The following is an 18,937-nucleotide window of genomic DNA, read 5'->3' as shown; positions in this document are numbered from 1 at the left end:
AGCTGTAGAGACCTATCCCTGTAACTCCAGAGGTCCTTGGCTCTGGCCAAGACAGCAGCCATCACATAAACAGGGGCTGGGCTGGGATTCAGACTCCCATGAGCCTCAGATGCTTGGAATAAGCTTCCTATGTCCAGAGGTGTGTAACCTCCTGTTCAGTGTATGTTACATGCCCCACCCACAGAGGGTGAGTCTGTTACAGCTCGATCTAAAGCGACAAGGCTCTCCAGCTAAGGGCTGTTAGACCCACATCCTGGGTGCATCCGGCAGTAGCACACCCGGACCAGTGGGTAACATCTCCACGGCTTTCCAGCTGCAGGACGGTGAGTGGGTTACTCTAGTGATGTAGCAAATCCCGGTCCAGTGTTAACTCAAGAGGGTTTCACTCACTCGACCACTGAGCATTCCTGGTCTGCATGACTCTCCATTGCCAGGGCCAGATGCTGGGCCTCTCTGGAAGTCAATGACTTCAACGGGACCAGCGTTCGGATCTAAAGGTTTAGGCCAAACAAGAGCCTGATGGGAGCTACCGGGTGCTTGGTGGTTTTGAAAAGGTCACAAAGGGACCCCACCATCTAGTCTGACCTCCTGTCTATTGCAGGCCACCAACCACACCCAGTACTCGCACATCAAAGCTAACCACTGAAATTAGACCAAAATATTACAGCCAGGCTGGAGCTGTGTGGAGCAGAGCTCTGGTAAATATTTTCAAACCTGCAGGGCAGAAGCACCAGGGCCTCCTACGGGGCTGAAGCCCCAGGAAATACTCTATGAGAATTTAAGCCCTGATTACAGCCCACCAGAAATATGACTAGATACGTAAACTAAACAGACCAATATGTGCCACAGGCAGAGAACAGGAAGGACCAAGATGCACCAACACCCAAGTCCACTGCAATGGCAGGGAAACAATCGAGTGAGATAGACCCAGATGTGTGATCGTTCTGTGATCATTTGCATTTAGAAAATGGCTGCAGAAACATCAAAGGGTTTTTCTTCCCTTGGTTCTCGGCTCCTCCTTTCCTGCACTAGGGCTCCTTTACACAGCTCTGGCAACTGGCAGGGTGTAAACTCCTTTCACTACTACTTCACCGTACTGCACGAGTGGTAAATGAGAGTCAGGTGCTTTGAAATCGTGGTCTTCTCCACTTAGCACAAATGATAGTTCTCACTGGCGGGGGGGAGGGGGGCGAGGGGGGACTGGAGAAGTTGGGCCAGGGTGCTGCTATACCTCCACTCCACTTCAGTTTTGGCTGGAGACAGGAGAAGCCTGTTAGTCCATAACCTTGTTGGAAAACAAAACACATCCTCCCCCTCTGACTTTACAGAGTGGGCTGCATCTGAGAAAGCAATTAATGCTGCTGTTTGCCATGTATGAGTCAGAAAGCATAAAATATAAATGTGATTGGGAAGGAAAATCATTTTACTGTCGCTGGGTCCGTTTGGATCAGCCCAGGTTGCCAGGATGGAAGTGTCGATTTGATTTTCTTGGCACATCGCATGTGTTGTTTTCTTGATCTTCTATCTCCTAAACTAAAGCGAAGGATCTGATTTAGTGCAGATCGGCTGGCCCCATTACAGAAGGATGAACAGCGGAAGATCTGGCCATCTCACAGTTAAAGCTGTTTTGCAAGTGCAATTTAACTAAAGCTTTATAGCATCAATTACACAGATAAATAGAGCATGAACCATCTGTTTAGATGCCATAACTGACTGAGAGTGGAAACACACAGACTTTCTGTGACACTACTCCATCAACCCAGGAGAACAAAACACACACAAGAGCCTAGGATTGTGTGGGAAAGAAGCACTGGACTTTATTCCAAAGCGGCATTTTTTAAAAAGGTAGAAACACGCTGTCCTGTTGGATACCGTACATACCCCATGGTCTGTGCCCTCGCCCGCTTCTGTGGAGTGGAGATTCTGTCCAAGTAGAGAGAAAGGGAGCTGCAGGAGTGGGCTCCGGCTAGGGAACAGAGGTGCTGAGCCTGTGATTAACTGTGACTGGGAGGTGAGTAATGCGACCCGGAGAACAACAGCAGAGCTACCCAGATCCCCCAGCATCATGACTCCCTGATTTCAGAGGCAGGGCTCCGAGCTGGATGTTCCCAAAGAGCAGGAGGGGGGATCAAAGCCAGCTTCCTAGAGACCGATCCCAGCAACGCTCTTCACATCTGGGGTGGACATTCCCCAGGGTGTTCAGAAACAGGGTGTTTGCTTTGGCTCATCTCTAGCTTTAACTCTTTAAACATCTGGAGAGAAATCCTGGCTCTGTTGAAGGCAATGACAAAACTCCCACTGACTTCAGTGGAGCCACAATTTCACCCCCGATGTCTAGAAAGGACCTGGTTGGCATCAACTTCTCCCTCATTCAGCTCTCCAGAACTGGCTGAGTACCATGATCAGCTCCCAGCCACAGCCGGGCTAGCCTTGCACTCAGCTACGCATCCGTCTGGTTAACCCTCCCAATGACACCAGCTGGACACCTCTGCTTTGTACAGCCTCAGTGTGTACAAAACATATCCCTTTAACCAATGTACTTCCTTTCCAGGCATCCATGGAAAGATGCTACTGTTCAGAATACAATTAAAAGTAGTCAACAATACTTTATTAGACCTTCAACAAAGTTTCCATTCACTTTGTAACTTTCACTGTGGTCAGACCGTGTGCTCCTGACTCTGCAGGAACAGATCCGTCCCTTTCACTTCTATTCCCTTCTCTGGTCTTCGTTTCATTGGGTGAGGGGTCGCTGGGATGGGTTGGGTTGCAGTGAATAAGTAGAGAGCGGGCTCACCTCTGTTCCAGCCCCCCACCGAGGCACCAGTCACATGGAAAGTGGGTATTTGGAAGGACTGAAGGAGCAGACTGCCTTGGGTGGGGCACACCGACTGCTAGAGGATCATTCGTCATGCACCAAGGAGGTTGTTCCGGGAGACGAGGTTACAGGTGTGAGAATCCTGCAAAGACCACCCAGCACTAGCACTGCCCATGCAGCCAAGCCAAGGCAAATAATACAAAGCAACCCACATCCCCCTCTGCTCCAGATCTGTCCAATCTATGGAGCAGGGCCTCCAAACTCCACCCAGTCCGGAATTCAATGGAACTTGGGCACTGAATCCCACAAGGGCCTTTGAAAATTGCAACCTGTACCTTCAGAAGCAGGCCTGTGCCCATGCCCTGCAGCACTCCCAATTAGCAGGAACCGACCTCGTTTTAGACCCACATGCGCCTTTCTTCCATGCCAAATTGGATTCCTCTTATTGTTATTGTTGTTCAGTATTTGCAACAGAGCTCACGCAGCTGGGATTCCAGATGCTGTGGAGAGGAGGCAAAGGGGAAGGTCTCTGCTACTGTTATTAAAGCAATCAAGGGCCTGAACCAAAGCCCACTGAAGCCAATAAATACATGGGGAGGGAAGTGGGGGGAAATCCCAGGGAGGGAGAAGAGCTACCGAAGCTACAGGACAATTTCGACACAAGAACAAATGGGGGTGAATATTTAGGCTGGAGATCAGAAGAAGGCTTCTGCCCATCAGAGGAGCGAGGCTGTGGCACCGCCTCCCAACAGAAGCAGCGTGGGGCAAACAACCGAACTGGTTGGAGCTGGAGCAGTTCACGCAGGGGATGATACGGTGGGGGTGGCCTGCAAAGCAGGGGACAGGACGCAATGACCCAGGAGGTCCCTTCCAGTCCTATGCTCCATGGGACTCTGATCCAATGACTTCAGTGGACTTTGGATCAGGCCCTACATCATTCAGAGCTCTCTACGTTATGACATACCCTGATGTCCCTCCTGTAGGGTCCAGTCCAGCTCCCGCTGAAGCCAATGGGAGTTACACATGGACCTTGGATTGGGCGTGGGTCTTGCTCCACAATGTCACCATACTTGGCCCTCAAGAGATCAAGAGGCACATCCCCTGCCCCCCAACAGCTGACTGTACAGCCTGGCTGCTTTGAAGAGGGCAGGGGGATTCCTCAGCGGGTCTCCTCCTTTCCCACCATGCATCACCTTTGAATAGTTCAATGCAAACCGAGCTATTTGCCTTCTACTACCCCGCACTTTGCTGTGACACAGCCGATGCTTGGCTCACACCGAAGATACACAGTGCATAGCAATGCTGTTTGTACTGCCAGGCAGTAAAACACAAGTGCCTGGAACTTCCACTCAGCTGGTACAGAGACTCCAAATTGGGAAGCAAGTCAAAGAGCCACGGTCTCCCTCCCAGGCAGAAGAATTGGGGAATCTCCCCCCGCTGCTCCTCGGAGCCCGCTGCACAGAAATCCATATTTGCTGAGCATATTGTAACTCTTAAGCAAGAAGTCCCTTGTGTATAAACTCGTCAGCAGCGACACAGAGGAAAATGGAGCCACAAATAATCGTCCAGAAACATGTACGAACTAGTAAATCTCTCGCTGTATGGTGCATCTTTGCTGCATTGAATATATTTCTTGCAGACTTCCAAATCCTTGCAGTCCCTTGAGAGAATGCAAAACCATTACAACGCTGCCCCTTGTTACCGCAGACGTTCACTTGCACAGATGTCAGTGCCCTCCCCCCCCGCAGTTGTTTGTATTTCACAGGACGCAGAATCTGCCAGCATTTGAAGTCTCTGCATTCGAGGTGCTGCCTTGTTACAGCCTGCAGGGAGTTGCCAGAGCCAAGGAACAGCTGAAAACCCTCATCAGGACATTTACCGTGTGAAATAGACAATGAGAAATGGCTGTGCGTCAGGTTACAGCACATCACCGCAGTGTGTGCATTTCCCCGCTTGTGCTTCATCGTTTGTATGACGGCAGCGCCTAAGGGTGCCAGGCGGGACTGAGGCCCCCGTGTTCAGCCTTACTGTAGAGAAAGGCCCTGCCCCAAAGAGCTTACAATCTAGGGGCAGGCACTTCAGCCGGAGTACTGGGGTGTAGCTCCATGCAATTCAATGGAAGTACACCACTTTAAACCCGTGGTGGAGCTGGCCCTGCTGCTGAGAAATCACTGGTATACAAGACCCTACCATGTGTTAGGAGAAGCCCAGCTCCAGTCAGATGCTGGATTTATCACTTGCCTTTTTTAAGTTTACTCTAGAAAAGGGTTTCTGCTAATTAACCCCTCCCCCTCCTGCCCCTAATTTGGAATCCCTCCCATCTCAGCCCACCCCAACTCCTCCAACTATTTCCCTAACTGCATTTAACCTCCTCCTGCTGGATCCGATCCCAGAAGAAAATAGAACACTTAGACCTTGGCATCCGCAAAGCACGTTAGCCCTTTGATTCACGTACACAACACCCTGTGAGGTGGGTCAGTGTCGTCGCACACAAACACCCACACACGAGGAGATGGCTTTGCACAGGGGGTAGATGATTGGCACAGTCTTCATTTCTCCTCCTGAGCCCACAAATCAGATGCTCATGAATCCCCACAATGCCTCAGGACTTGAGCCTGCGCAAATTCCTCCTTCGCTTCGGGTGGGAATAAGCTGTTTTGCTGTGGCCAGACTTCTCTAACCAAAGCCTCCCCATCCCCGACTAACAAATCAATGGGGTCCGACAAAGACAGCTCTTGTCCTGCAGCTCTGCAAAGCACGCCTGTCTCCAGCATCGCGCTGGCACGGCCAGTCCCCATACAACACATCTGCCTGGAACGTTCGTTCAGAAACTGCTACGGGAGGGTGCTTTGCAGAGGTGAAAGAGACCCCAGAGTGCTGGGCCTGCATGAACCTGACGATGAGATCCCATTCGCAAGGTTCAGGACACTTGCTTAGGTGCACGGATAAGAGAGGGTTTCCTTTCAGGGAGTGGTAAGGCAGAATCATAAGGTGAGTATTACGCTACCAGGGTCTGAACCTGCCTGTCGGGGAGCACTGTGTGTCTGCATCCGCCCCTGGAGAGGGCAGCTGGGGATGGACCCAGAACAGTGATGCAGCAGAAGGGGACCTGAGGCGGATCCCAAATCAGCAAAGGCCAGGGCTGCGAACCCCAAAACACCCAGCTGAAACCCTGTCCCGACTGCCTGCATCACGGAGCCCCGTGTGTGCATCACGACACCACGACAAGGGGCATCAAGACATGAACACAGCCAGGAACTCACAGGGATCTCCCCTGGGTGGAGGTGGTCAGCGTTATCCTGCCTGCTTGTCAATCCGGGGCTGCCGCCTGTGACTGGGCCACCTCATGGTCCCCTCACCAGTGACTAGAAGTCCCCCGACAGACCTGCCTCAGAGCTTGTTGGGATGTATTTGTTCAGTGAGCGACCCTGTCACAGGAGTCTTGGGTGTGTGAGAGCCATGGGAATAAACCCCGACAGTCTAGCACCTGCTGTAAGAAAGCTAGGGCACTCCTGTACCAGACAAAGACCCTCTGATGGTACGGACATGCCTATAACATGGTGAGCACCCCTCTGTTGGTATGGGCACACCTGTAATATGGCAAGTCCCTCTGTTGGCACGGACACGCCTGTGACACAGCAAGCATCCCTGATGCAGCTTTTCCAAAGGTCTATATTGGTTCATTAGTTTCTATTTGTTAAAGCAAATACCCCCATCTCAGTGGAATGTTCCACAAACAGGCATGTTTAACTTCCTCAGCAGCCAATCAGGCTTCCCAAACCATCACCCGCTGTCTACATGAAACCCCCAAATGCTCTGAGCACAACACGGGTTCTTGGGCACTGGCCGGTTTCTAGGAAGGTCACATGACCAGAGACATTACAGAACGCAGTCTCCTCCCAAGGCTACTGGAGGATGGTTTTAAGGCTATGTATTGTAAGGCGACTTTACTGGCTCACAATCTGCCATGCTGCCCCTTCCCCTTTACACAACGCCAAATCCACCACCTCCAGCGATGGCTCTGATGAAGGCTGGAGGGCTGAGACACAGGTAGGACTATGGGGAAGAGGAGGGGGAAAGCCACACTTCTATCCTGGGCTTCAGAGAGCATCCCCAGCTGAGAGTCAATTATCCAGCGTCCCCTCCAGAATCTCTCACCGTCTGTATTTACATCAGAAATTAGTATCTTCCTCTTTTAAAAAAAAAAACCAAACAAAAAACCAACCAAGCAAAGACTGCTCAGCGTCGGAATTATTTCTGTTAAAAACCTCAGCTAGAAAAAATCCCGTGGAAATTCCCCCTTTGTATTTTTCAAGCCACACTTTCTCTGTGAGAATGCGAATACGATTAAATAAATACCAGGGCATTACTTTGCTCTTTCACCCTCGCTCTCTTTCTCCTCTCGCCTTTTCTGATGTACGAGTAATTTACAGTTGGAGTCTGACTCCATCAGGGCTCAGAAGAGCCTGGGCAATCATCCGGACAGCTGATTGTCCTTTGGAGCCTCCAAACTCTCTGCTACGTCTTCCAGTTCATCCAGCAGCTCGGAGAAAGAGGGCCTCTTGAATGCTTCCACCTGAAGGGGGGAGGAAGAACGAGAGGCTGAAGGGAATTTCCTGCTGGGAGGGGACATGGGGAAAATAGGGCTGCGACTCCCCCAGGGGCTGCGACTCCCCCAGGGGCTGCAAGCTAGGCTAGTGGGACATCAAAGCTGCAGACCTGCAAGTCCTCCCATGGTGCACGCAGCAGAGCACAGGGGCGCTGTGCTCCAGGGCGAGGGTGTGTGGAAGCAACTTGGGGGCACAAGTAAGGCTAGGTGCTAGGCCCAGCCCTGGACGCTGAGTGCTGGGAAGTCCCGAGACCCTCTGCTCCCTTATTCGCAAGGCAGCAGGGTCCAAAAGGAGTAAGGCATGAGGGTGTCTGAGATGTGGACATCACCACGACCCTCCCTCCCAGCTATGCTGTCCCCTCTTTGCCCCTAGTCAGGAGTAACTTCTTAGAGCTGTATTACGTTAACACAGGACCAAGCCCACCTGCCCATCCATTTTGCCTTGAACTTGTTTGCACGATGTGTTGCACCTGCTCTATGGAGGATCAAGCCCCTGGTTACAGCTGACCTTGGCACGGCATTTGCACAGGGGTCTAACAACGTCAAGGACATTGAGGCTTAAGACTCTCCTGGTTCTCCTCTCTCCTGCACCTGGTGTTACTCCAGCGTGAGGGGAGACTCTGGCTCTCTCAGGGAAACTCAACCCCACAGTGCAGCCCTTTGCACCACTAACCCAGTGCAAAGGAGCTGCAAAGGGACCATCAGGCATTGGAGCTGCAGAGCAGGCAGAGCCCTGGGACAGGGGATGTTCCCAGTCCAAGGTCAGGAGAGGTCCTGCATGCTGGTAACGCCATGCCCCTGCCATGGCAGCAGAGGTGCCAGTGAAGTTGCCTACGGCACTGCACTCACCGGGGCTGAGTGGCTGAACCGGGCCCTAGAGGCACCTGAGCAGGGGCCATGCAAGCTGCCTCTCCTCTGCACGGAGAAGAATCAGCCCAGTCGTGTTTCTAGGACTGGGCCTTGAAACTATTCATGCACAGAAGCCCAGATCCTCACAGATATTTAGGCACCTAATTCTCATTGAAATGGATGGGAGTTAGGTGCCTAGTACCTTTGACGATCTGGATCAGAATCCAGCCCAAAATGTGCAGGGCCAGAGGTTTTCAAAGCCACAAAGCAGGCAAGTGCCCAGTTCCCACTGCCTTCCAGTGGGAGTCGAGTGTTTAGCCACCCTTTGTGCCTTTGATAAGCTCCCCCTGAATCCCTCCTGCCACATCTTATCCTGAGCAGGCCTGGCCATGGCAGGCGTTTTGCATCGTCAAGGAGACAGTCCTTGACTTCGCCCTTTGAAGTGCTGTGCAGCGCGAGGCCTGCGGGAAGGTCCTCCACCTTGTATGACACAGACCAGCTCTCTGCAAGCCGCTTGAATCATCACCATCCACGTCTCCTCGTGTCAGCCTTAGAGACGCAGGAGCTGAAGACACGTGAATTGAAGCCAGCTACCCACTCTGATTCACCAATTTGATTCTCAAATAAACTAATGACACATCAGATACAGACTAACACGGCTACCCCCGATACTTGATCACGAGGATTGTTGCTGCAGCTTCTTTTAATTTGCTGCCTTTGAGTTCCAAAGTAATTAGCTGGAATATAGTCACAGAACCTCTCTGCTGTCTGCCTGGGTGAGAAACTGCCTTTGTTTCTTCCTTTTTGAGAGTAACGTGGTGAGTTTTTGCCTCATTTCCAGCCTGCCCAGTCAGGCCTTGTAACAGAGCTGCTCCAGCCAGCATAGTGAGGCATCTTTGCTATTTCTGTGACATTTTATTTTAAAAAACGGAAGTTAAAAGAAAATGAAAAAGCAAAAGATGCTGTGGTGTGACCGGTGGGTCCCGGAGAACAAACTTTTAAAGGCAGCAACGCAGGCAGAGGCCATGCTCTAGGTCAGGGGTCGGCAACCTTTCAGAAGTGGTGTGCCGAGTCTTCATTTACTCACTCTGATTTAAGGTTTCGCGTGCCAGTCATACATTTTAACGTTTTTAGAAGGTCTCTTTGTCTAAGTCTATAATATATAACTAAACTATTGTTGTATGTAAAGTAAATAAGGTTTTTAAAATGTTGAAGAAGCTTCATTTAAAATTAAATTAAAATGCAGAGCCTCCCGGACCGGTGACCAGGACCCGGGCAGCGTGAGTGCCACTGAAAATCAGCTCGCGTGCCGCCTTCGGCACACGTGCCATAGGTTGCCTACCCCTGCTCTAGGTCCTGTCTCTCCATCTGCATCCCTGCCATTCGTATATCAGACATCTGTGTACGCCAGCGGCCATCTAACCTTTTTTGCTGTGGGAATCAATTCACTGCACAGAGAAGGGGAGGGGATTTTTGGAGACATTCATGGGAAAATCCGCCCCCTTTCCTCCATTACTGCCAGTGCAACTCCTGGAACCCTTTGTGGTGCAGCGGGTAAGATAGGCAATGATACAAAATCGGCCCCTGTGTTGCCAGTTTCCCTCCAGTTTTCTCATTACTCTGCCGTGGTCACACACAGGCAAAGTGTCCTCCCCCCGCTGCCAGGTCCCTGAGTCACGCAAGTGGCAGAGGGCTGTGAGGAAAGTGTAGGGCTGTTCCCACTGGGGTTGAAGTGCAGTTCGAGTTCTCACACACAGCAAGTGAGATGGGAAAAGTGGGAGAGAGAGAAAGGAAACCGAGGGAGAAACCTACCCGACAGCAACTAGCGGCAAGGTCCAAAACCTGCTTGGGACATTCGCTGATCATTCCTTGGAAAGCTGCAACGTCCAGGCCGTAATCCTGGTGGAGCAGACAGACAACGAGATTCTGGGTCAATGGCAGGCGAGGGAGAGGGGATGGTCTGACTGGGTGGGGCGTGGGCTGTGGGAAAGCGCTTTGCACTGAGGAACGGGATTGTGACACCTCAGAACAATTGCAGGGCTCAGGATATGGCGCTTTCCAGGTGGCTGGCCAGGGAGACGGAACCTGACGCATGTGTCACCCTCCCTCTAAAGGCACTTCCCAGTCCCTGAAGCTCGACCCCATCAGTGGACATGTGGACCTCAATGAGAAGCAGGAGACATGGTATGGAAGAGTCGGGTCACAAACCAACCCCTATGCCCTTCCTTCACGCCTCTCAGGAGGGGATCTCAAAGCACTGATCCATGGATTACGATTCACAACCCCTCAATCACAGCCATTACACTAACAGTTAAGCACACAGACGTACCAAAGTAACAGGCACTTTAGAAAAACGATCGATTGATTGATAAGCAGCGGAGCCAGGAAAAGACTCAGACTCCCAGTTGCTAGCCATGTGCGCTCACCCTTAGGCAACGCTGTTCCTCTAGCATAAATGATTTGAAATGGTTTCAGCAATTACAAGGAAACATGGTCCAGTGATTAGGACACTAGATGAAGACTCTGGTGACCCAGGTTCAAACCCCTGCTCTGCCCCAAACTTCCTGTATCACTTGGGGCCAGATTTTTCACTTCCCTAGCCGGATAGGCTCCTAGTGGGGGTTTTAAATGCTCTTTTAGGTGCCTAATTCCCAAGCAGGCACTTTGAAAATTCCACTAGGGGACTATCTGCATCTTTAGACGCCTACATACCTTTAAAATCTGGCCCTTAAATCTCTGGGTGCCTTAGCTCCCTACCTGTAAATGGGGATGACAGCACTGCCCTATGGCACGGGGTGCAGGGGTGAGGACAAATACATTCAAGATTATGAGGTGCTTAGGTACCATGGTGATGGGGACCACCATGTCAGCACCTGAGCTGGAGATGAGTAAGTAGCCGCCAGTCAGTGGGCTCCATTCTGGGAGGTGATGAGCATTCGCGGTCAACGTGAGATCCAGGCTTCCAGCAGGAGCTCAGCGCTTCGCAGCATCTCAATGTTTCTGTGTCTGTAGCTTCATCCTTTGAAGCCCCACTTTCTGGAGCCTCTGACATAGAATTCCCTTCCTCTTGTGCACACAGATGGAGAGTTAGTCTCTCCCCAGTCTCAGGTTATTTTGAGTTCTTTCCTTCCTTCTTTCATTTCTAAGCAGACCGGCTTGGGAAAGGGCATTTCCACCCCAGGGGAAGTTCCAACATCGCCACATTGGTTTGGACAAAGCCGTTGAAACAGAAAAGAACTTTGTGGAACGGGTGAGCATTTTTGACTCGGCAACGTTGGAACGAACCAACGACGCTGCTGTTTTAAAATCAAAACAATATTTCGCCCTTTCCACACAAAACGCCACAACGTTCCAGTTCAAAACATCGATATGGAATCACTATTTGGGCTTTGAATTGACCGTTCGACTTAAAAGCTCAAACGTCAATTCAAAACGGAATGTCTGGAAGAGAGGTTTGAGGTGAAAACATGGGGGACCAAAATGGCGCTTCAGAAAAACTGATTACATTTGATCAAAGCTGATGATTTTCCCACCGAAAATGTAGGTGGCAACTCAACGACATGTAAAAAAAAAACCCCACCACAACAAACTGGTTATTTGCAAACTTTTAACCAGGTCGGTGTGTGTGTCTGTGTGTTTTGGGATGCAAACCAAGGCTCTGTAGAGCTAAGAATCCACAGGCACCCGATCTGTTAACTTCAGAGCATGCAGAACCCACCGGTCAGACCTGAGCTGGAGTAATAACTACCTGCGTCCTGGGAAGCACTTCCGGGTCAGCGGGGATTCGGCCCAGTATTTCACACAGGACTATGCCAAATGAGAACACATCCACCTGCAAGAGGGGGCAGAAACACAGAGTGAGGGGGGGGGCTCTGGTGCGTACAGAAGCAAAGGGTCAGAAAGAGGAGGGCAGACAGAGCGACCCTGCTTTGAGGTCACCCAAAAGCAAGGGCGTGTCAGACGTATGGGCAGGGAAACGTGTAACAAGAGAACAATCCCTTGCCTTTCATTCTCTGCCTGCATTCACCAAGCTGCTCTCTTCCTTTCAACATATAGTGCAGGGAACTGCAGGAGGTGCTGTCTTTCAGCTGAGACATAAAACAGAGGGACTCACTGCAAATGGCCAGACACCCAGTGACACCTCTTTCATAGATTCCAAGGCCTAAGGGATCCTTGTGATCATCTAGTCTGACCTCCTGCATAGCCAGGCCATAGAACTGCCCCAAAATAATTCCTAGAGCAGATCTTTAAGAAAAACACCCAAAACACTGCAAGAGGGAGGGGTGTTAACCCCAGTGTCCTCAGCTAATTCACATGTGGATAACTGCATATGATATTCTTCTTCCCTTCCTGTCCCTAAAGCTTCGTTCAATGTTGCTGGCACCTTTATAGTGGCTGCTGCATTACCACCCCAGAGCTGGCTGCATTTCAGTGGAGGGCAGAGTGATCACAATAGTTACATAGACGTCTAGTTACCAAACAACCTGCTCAAGTGTTTTCTTTAACAGAGGCTTCACCATCTCTTTCTCCAAAGCAGGGAGAACACGTCCCGCAAGCAGCCATAACTTGACCGGGTCAGTCAAGCATCAGAACCTCTTGACTCCAAAGGAACTTTACTAGGCAAGCGTGCACGGCTCCCTAACTCATTGGAGAGCTGGAGAGAGCAGAGTTGGGGTGAAAGAAGGGAGAGCAATGCCCATTATGGGAAGTGGAGCTCTCCTTTCCTCTCCCACCTATCCCAGGGAGACAGATTCTCCAGCACAGCTCCTGTGCCCTCCCGCTGAAGGGTCTGGCCAGAAACCTTACCATGCTGGGTGACACTCAGCCAGGCCTCGGACCCCATCTGGAAGAGAAGCTAACACTACTGATGGGGCGGGAGGCTCTGGACCTGACCTGGGCCTTGTGGACACACGAGGGGCAGGGAGGCAGAACTGTACCTTCCTGTCGTACGGCTCCCCCCGCAGCATCTCAGGGGCCATCCAGAAGGCGGAGCCCACCAGGGACAGCTTCCTCTCTGGGTTCTTCATGGGCAGTTCCACCACCTCTCTGGCCAGACCGAAATCCGTCACCAAGGCTTCCCGGCCCCGCTGGGTCACGCGAATGAGGCAGTTCTGAAACGAGTCCCCCAAGGCTGCTAGTCTGAGAGTCCCATGCATAGAGCAGCTGAGCCTTTTTCTCCCCTTCCAGCCCCCCACCCCCACCACACCCCTCTTGCAACGCACCCACCTCACGCACTTGACCAGCTTCCAGCTGAGCTGGGGAGGTACAGATGCCCATTAGCATCAACAGGAGTGGAGGGGACAGAATGTTTTCGGGATGCTCATGCAGGATGGAGACTTTCGAATGACCGGTCCCAGCCACAGCTTGGAGCAGCATGTACACAACCCTGGAAAGACCTGAACTGACCCTCACCACCCCCAGGGGGGCCGTGCTCACCCAATGAAAAACTGCAGCAAGAGCGTTTAAGTGACTTGTCCAAGGCTGCACAGCGAGTCGATGGCAGAGCGAGGAATAGATCGCAGGAGCTCCTGCCTCCCGCTTCCTGTTCAAACCACTAGCCCAGGCTGCCTCTCCTGTCAGAATGCTCTTTGTTCAGTGCTTACCCCTCCCAAAGAGGGCTCTGATCCCTCACAGCAGGGTATCTTCCTAAAACCAGTTCGGAGTTCCCTGGCAAGGGGCTGCAGAGACAGCAATACCATGGCCAGTAGGCCAGGCTCAGGTCCTGCTCTGCCACCCTGTTTGCACACGGCTTTCATGTTTCTCTTTAGCTTAACCCAGCAGGAAAGGAGCCTTCTGCAGAACGTTTCCTGCTGCAGGAGAACAACACACGTGGGGGCATGTTCACAAGGCCCATTTGTCTCACACCCGTGAGCCGAGCCCCATCCAGAGCTGCTTGGCCGGTCTACTTCAAAGAGAGAGAGAGAGAGAGTGTGAGAGAGAGAGAGACTGACTGACACTGTCTATCCGCCCAGGGGTGAGGGGAAACCGGCATGGTTTCCAAAGTTGTAAGAACCTTCCTTGCACTTCCATCCTTCCCCACCCCCCTCACATGGAGCCTTTTCAAAGCACAGATGATGCTGTGGGATGGAAAAGACGGGTAGAGGAGGAGGTAGATGAAAGGGGCGGAGGAGAATTTATTCAGTGGAAAGAAGCACTTTCTCCAAATCTCTCCTCCCACCCCACACAGGGAAAGAACCTCCTACAGAAGCCACAGGACCCTGTCAGCCCATGGGCCATGACCCCGATACTGCAACTGCAAATCCTCTGCAAACCCGCAAACAACGGCAGTGACATGGGCCACCTTTCCCTGCTCCATCCAGACGACAGAATCCAGTCCCATCAGAGGGAAGGCCCCGTTCCTGCTGTGAACTATGTGCTGAGGGCAAAGTCTCTACGCACCATTCTGGCCCCACTAAAGAACCCTTGTGTGCTACTGCTCCCCGTGTGCACCACAGGGACTAGCCAGAACAGGCTCGGGTTCACTGACTAAGTTCAGTGTGAGTAGCAATGCCTTCAGAGAGACAGGCAGACTGGACAGTGGCGTTTCAAGAGACGATGGGCAGATACTGTAGTGACAGAGCTGCTAGAGATGGACAGATCCTGTCTGAGTCCCCTGCTGATCTCAGCCCTTCAGCGTGGCCCAGCTGCTTCCCCTGTGCAGAGGCAGTGCTGAAAGGCTGGGGTCAGCAGGGGGCTCTGTCCAGCAGGGAGGCCAGAATTCAAGGGGTGCAGCCTTTCACTCCCCTCTGGGCCCCCACCCTTCAGCGCAGTCTTAGGACACAGAGGATGTTTCCAAGTTTACAAAACATTCTTTCCTCCATCTGTTTCAGGAGGAGTGGAAAGGGTATTTACGTATGTCTGTTTCCAATAGGCGAGTGATTGAAAGGCATCGCCTTTATTCCTCTCTAGCAGGTTCTCATGCAATAACCACAAGCCCTTTCACCTGCCATCTCCTGGATCCCAGCCCCCGTGTCCCACCTCTGGTTTTAAAAGAAAATAAGCAGAAGGAAACCACCGCATTAAACTTCATTCATTTCAGCACTCTTACTTTTCTCGACTTGTTGCTTTTTTTCCTGTCCTCCCATCCCCCGATGTTAATCCTGATAGTTACCCAGAAAACTGTGAAGTTAATTTTTTCCACCAATATGCCCCCATTTTTTAATGTTTGTAACAAACATCGGCAAATTCCTGGGAAATTTTAAACAAAATAAAACTTGGAAACGAAGGGCCTTAATTATAGCTCACCAGTCCGAGGGGCGCACATCAATCTCTCAGGAAACCGGTGCCTAGAATTTGCTGCTTCTACAAGAAGCGGAAGGGCTCATTTTTAGCAGTGACCCTGGAAACGTGAGAGGTTTGGGCTGAGATTTTCAAGGCCACCTAAGGGAGATGCATGCACAAATCCCTTAAATTTTTATGAGAATTAGGCATCTAAAATTGAAGCCTGGTTCAGTATTCGTAAATAGAGGAGATGGTCTAAAATCAGCTCCCCCCACAACTAAACTTTGTGAGGGGTTTGATATAATAGGACCTAGTTTGGGTTTTTCAAACTGCACAGTGCGCATACACATACGTACACACACACACCCCTCGTCTGATGGCAAAGTCCTAGAGAATTGGACAGAAAACAAGAACATTTCTATAGGATTTTTGGGCCCATGCTGCACAATTGAACAGAGAAATAAACCTCTGCTACAGAACGGTTCATGCAACCTCTAAAAAGCAGATCATTTTCTACTAAACCCTACGCCAGTAGACTTTGGAGAGTAATTCCTACAGAATCCTATTCAATTTCTATGGAAACCTATTGGCTTCATCTCTGTCAAATTCCATAGGACTTTGCCCTACGGGTCTGGACAGAGTAAGGCAGGTTTGGAAAAAGCAAACAGATGCTTCAGATGGCTGGATGTCACTAACAAGTGGATTTCATGCCTGCCTCCCCTCCCCACCCTCCCATATCTAGGCTGTCAGCATTGCAGGGAAACAGAGAAATTCATATCAGAGCCAAACAACTGCAGAGAGACCCAGATGATGTGCAGTGACATTCTGAAATGTGCAGTGACTTTCTGAGCAGGACCAGGGTGGCTCTGATTTTGTAGTGAGTTAATGCAACATGCAGATAAATTTACGGGAAAATACATTTCAATGAATTTTATAGGACATCAGCAAGGAAAAGCCACAGGCAGAGTGAACCTGTTTGCCACGCTGCTCCCCACTGGAGTTTGTGTTTTGATGGCTGGTGATTAAGCTGGGCAAACAGCTGTGGGGACAATGAAGCCAAGCTAGCATCCTGTATTGATATTCCTTGGGCTTGTAATGCGTGGCTGGCTTCATCACAGCCAAACTCCATCAATATTTCAAGGCTCCGCCGAGACGCTCAGGGAACATCAATGGAGGAGTCACGACACAGTAGCAGCAAACAGATGACTACGTGCCTAGCTTCAATTGCAAAGGATCATGGGAATTGCTGCAGTAAAAGCTCAGTGGACTCTGGTCAGATCTGGGTTTGAGGTCAGACACTCAGCTGGAGTAAATCTGTGTTGCTCCCTACTGTAAATCAGAGTCGCTCCGCTGAAGTCAATGGGAGATCTGATCACGGCCTTGGTGGCACTGCTGTGTTTCCAGGGCCGATGCAAGGAAGTTTCGCGCCCTAGGTGAAACTTCCACCTTGCGCCCCCCCCTCCCCCAGCCCTGCGGCAGCTCCCCACCCCAGCTCACCTCTTCTCCGCCTCCTCCCCGAGCACGCCGCCCCCGCTCTAATTCTCCTCCCTTCCCAGGTTTGCGGCGCCAAACAGCTGACTGGCGCTGCAAGCCTGGGAGGCGGGAGAAGTGGAGTGGTGACCGCGCGGCAGCCCAGCCCAGGAATACTATAAAAAAAAAATTGAGGGCACCGCTTTTTGGCGCCCCCAAATCTTGGCACCCTAGGCAACCGCCTAGTTTGCCTAAATGGTAGCACCGGCCCTGTGTGTTTCTATAAAGCTGCCATCCTCCCTCCCCTCCTCTAACCTTTTTCTTTCTGAGGCCCCCCCTAACATGCTATAAAAACTCCACAGCCCCCCTGTGCCACAACAGCTGTTTGTCTGCATATAAAAGCCAGGGCCGGCATTAGGGGGTAGCAAGCAGGGCAACTGCCCGGGCCCCCACGCCACAGAGGACCCCACAAAGCTACGCTGCTCAGGCTTCACCTTCAGGCCTGTGTGGCGGGGTTCGGGGCGGCTGGGCTTTGGCATTTTGCACTGAGCCCCTGTGAGTCTAACGCCAGCCCTGTTTGGCAGACCCCCTGAAACCTGCTCACCACCCCCAGGGGGCCTTGGACCCTGGTTGAGAACTGCTGCTCTAAGGGAACTTGGGCTGACAGGCGGAGCGGACGAGTTTGATACCAGAGACGGCTCATCCCCAGGCTCACAATTTTGTAAGTGCACCTGCAGAGGTGAGAGAGGTTGGCTTGACAGCCCTGGAGAATGGAGCCCACTATGAGAGGCACTGTGATCCAGTGACTACAGCCCTGGACTGGAACTCGGTAGACCTGGATTCTATTCCTGGCTCTGCCATTGGCCAGCTGGGTGTCCTTGGGCCAATCATGTCATCGTCCCATGCCTCAGTTTTCCCACCTGTAAAATGGGGATGACACTGACCCTCCTTTGTAAAGCACTTGGTGATCTGTGGGTGAAAAGCACTAGATATTATTATTATTATTACTGACGCACAGGCAGCACCCAGCACTTGCCAAAGCGTCTGATAACGCTGGGAGCTGACGCCTTCTCTCAAGCCTTCTGCCGGGGGATCTCAAAGCACTTTGCACCCATTAGCCAATGCAGCCAGAGACCCTCCTGCCCCTGAATCCACTGAGCATCACGATTCCCATTCTAGAGATGGGGAAAGGAACAGAGGAGAAGTGACTCATCCAGAGCTGCGGAGTGGGGAACAGACCCCAGGTCTGCTGAATCCCACTGCTGTGCTTAACCCTGACCCACAAGGGCCATCTCTAGGCCCCAGCAGGGAATTCAGCCTGTAGGTCTCTCAGTCTCTGCTCAGCCTCCCAACAAGAGGACCATTAGAGCCAAAGTCATGCTAAGCAAAGCGCCACTGACGTCAATGGATTTATCCCAGGGTGGATTTGGCCCTAGCTGGGGGAATCTTCCCGCGGATCAATCTGCCAGGGTTAGAGCCACACACCATATAATGCAATGGAGAAACAGGCTCCTCGAGCATCACAATCACCCCACGGATCCGCAGGCAGAAGCCATTTCTAATGAGAAGTGTGGATGATGAGCAGAAAAACAACAAAGGACGGCACAGCCCAGAACTGCTCTCTGCGCTCAGTACTGCAGGGCCAGCACAACGCTGAGATATTCTGTTCCACCAGTTCCCGACACCAGAGTCTCGGTTAGTGTGGTGATGGCTGTAATGCGATGCCCCTGTGGAGGTCATCAGCATGGGGCGAAAATCAAACCTGGGAACTCTGGAACTGAAAGCATGAGCGTCTACTGCAGTGGTCCCCAAACTTTTCAGGGTTGTGCCCCCCCCTTATCCCCGTCCGCGCCACTCCCCAGCTGGGGACATGGCTCCCGGGGCAGGGATGCAGACAGAGGTAAGGAGGTTGCAGCTGGGTGTGGGGCTGGGAGCAAGGCCAGAGCCGGGAGCGGAGCTATGCCAGGGGCCAA

The 18,937-nt window shown here is 51.7% G+C and overlaps 1 protein-coding gene across 4 annotated transcripts in view; it reads right to left on the bottom strand.

Annotated features, from left to right (window-relative positions):
- Window positions 1–1,807: 1,807 nt before the first annotated feature.
- LOC112106813 (dual specificity testis-specific protein kinase 1-like) overlaps window positions 1,808–18,937 on the bottom strand; it is a 62,812-nt gene continuing 45,682 nt past the window's right edge. For all 4 annotated transcript variants that reach the window (XM_024200260.3, XM_024200256.2, XM_024200259.2 and 1 more), the window contains exons 6-9: window positions 13,211–13,384; window positions 12,022–12,105; window positions 10,086–10,172; window positions 1,808–7,391 (exon numbers count right to left, since the gene is read on the bottom strand). In XM_024200260.3, coding sequence (XP_024056028.1) covers window positions 7,290–7,391; window positions 10,086–10,172; window positions 12,022–12,105; window positions 13,211–13,384 — 447 coding nt within the window. In that variant the 3' untranslated portion in view covers window positions 1,808–7,289. The remainder of the gene's footprint in view (window positions 7,392–10,085; window positions 10,173–12,021; window positions 12,106–13,210; window positions 13,385–18,937) is intronic.

Source organism: Terrapene carolina, unplaced genomic scaffold, assembly GCF_002925995.2.
Source record: "Terrapene carolina triunguis isolate 2854851 unplaced genomic scaffold, T_m_triunguis-2.0 Scaffold449, whole genome shotgun sequence".
NCBI classification, from domain to species: Eukaryota; Metazoa; Chordata; order Testudines; family Emydidae; genus Terrapene; species Terrapene triunguis.
Note: the sequence above shows the minus strand (reverse complement) of the source record. Positions and strands in the feature narration are given on the sequence as shown.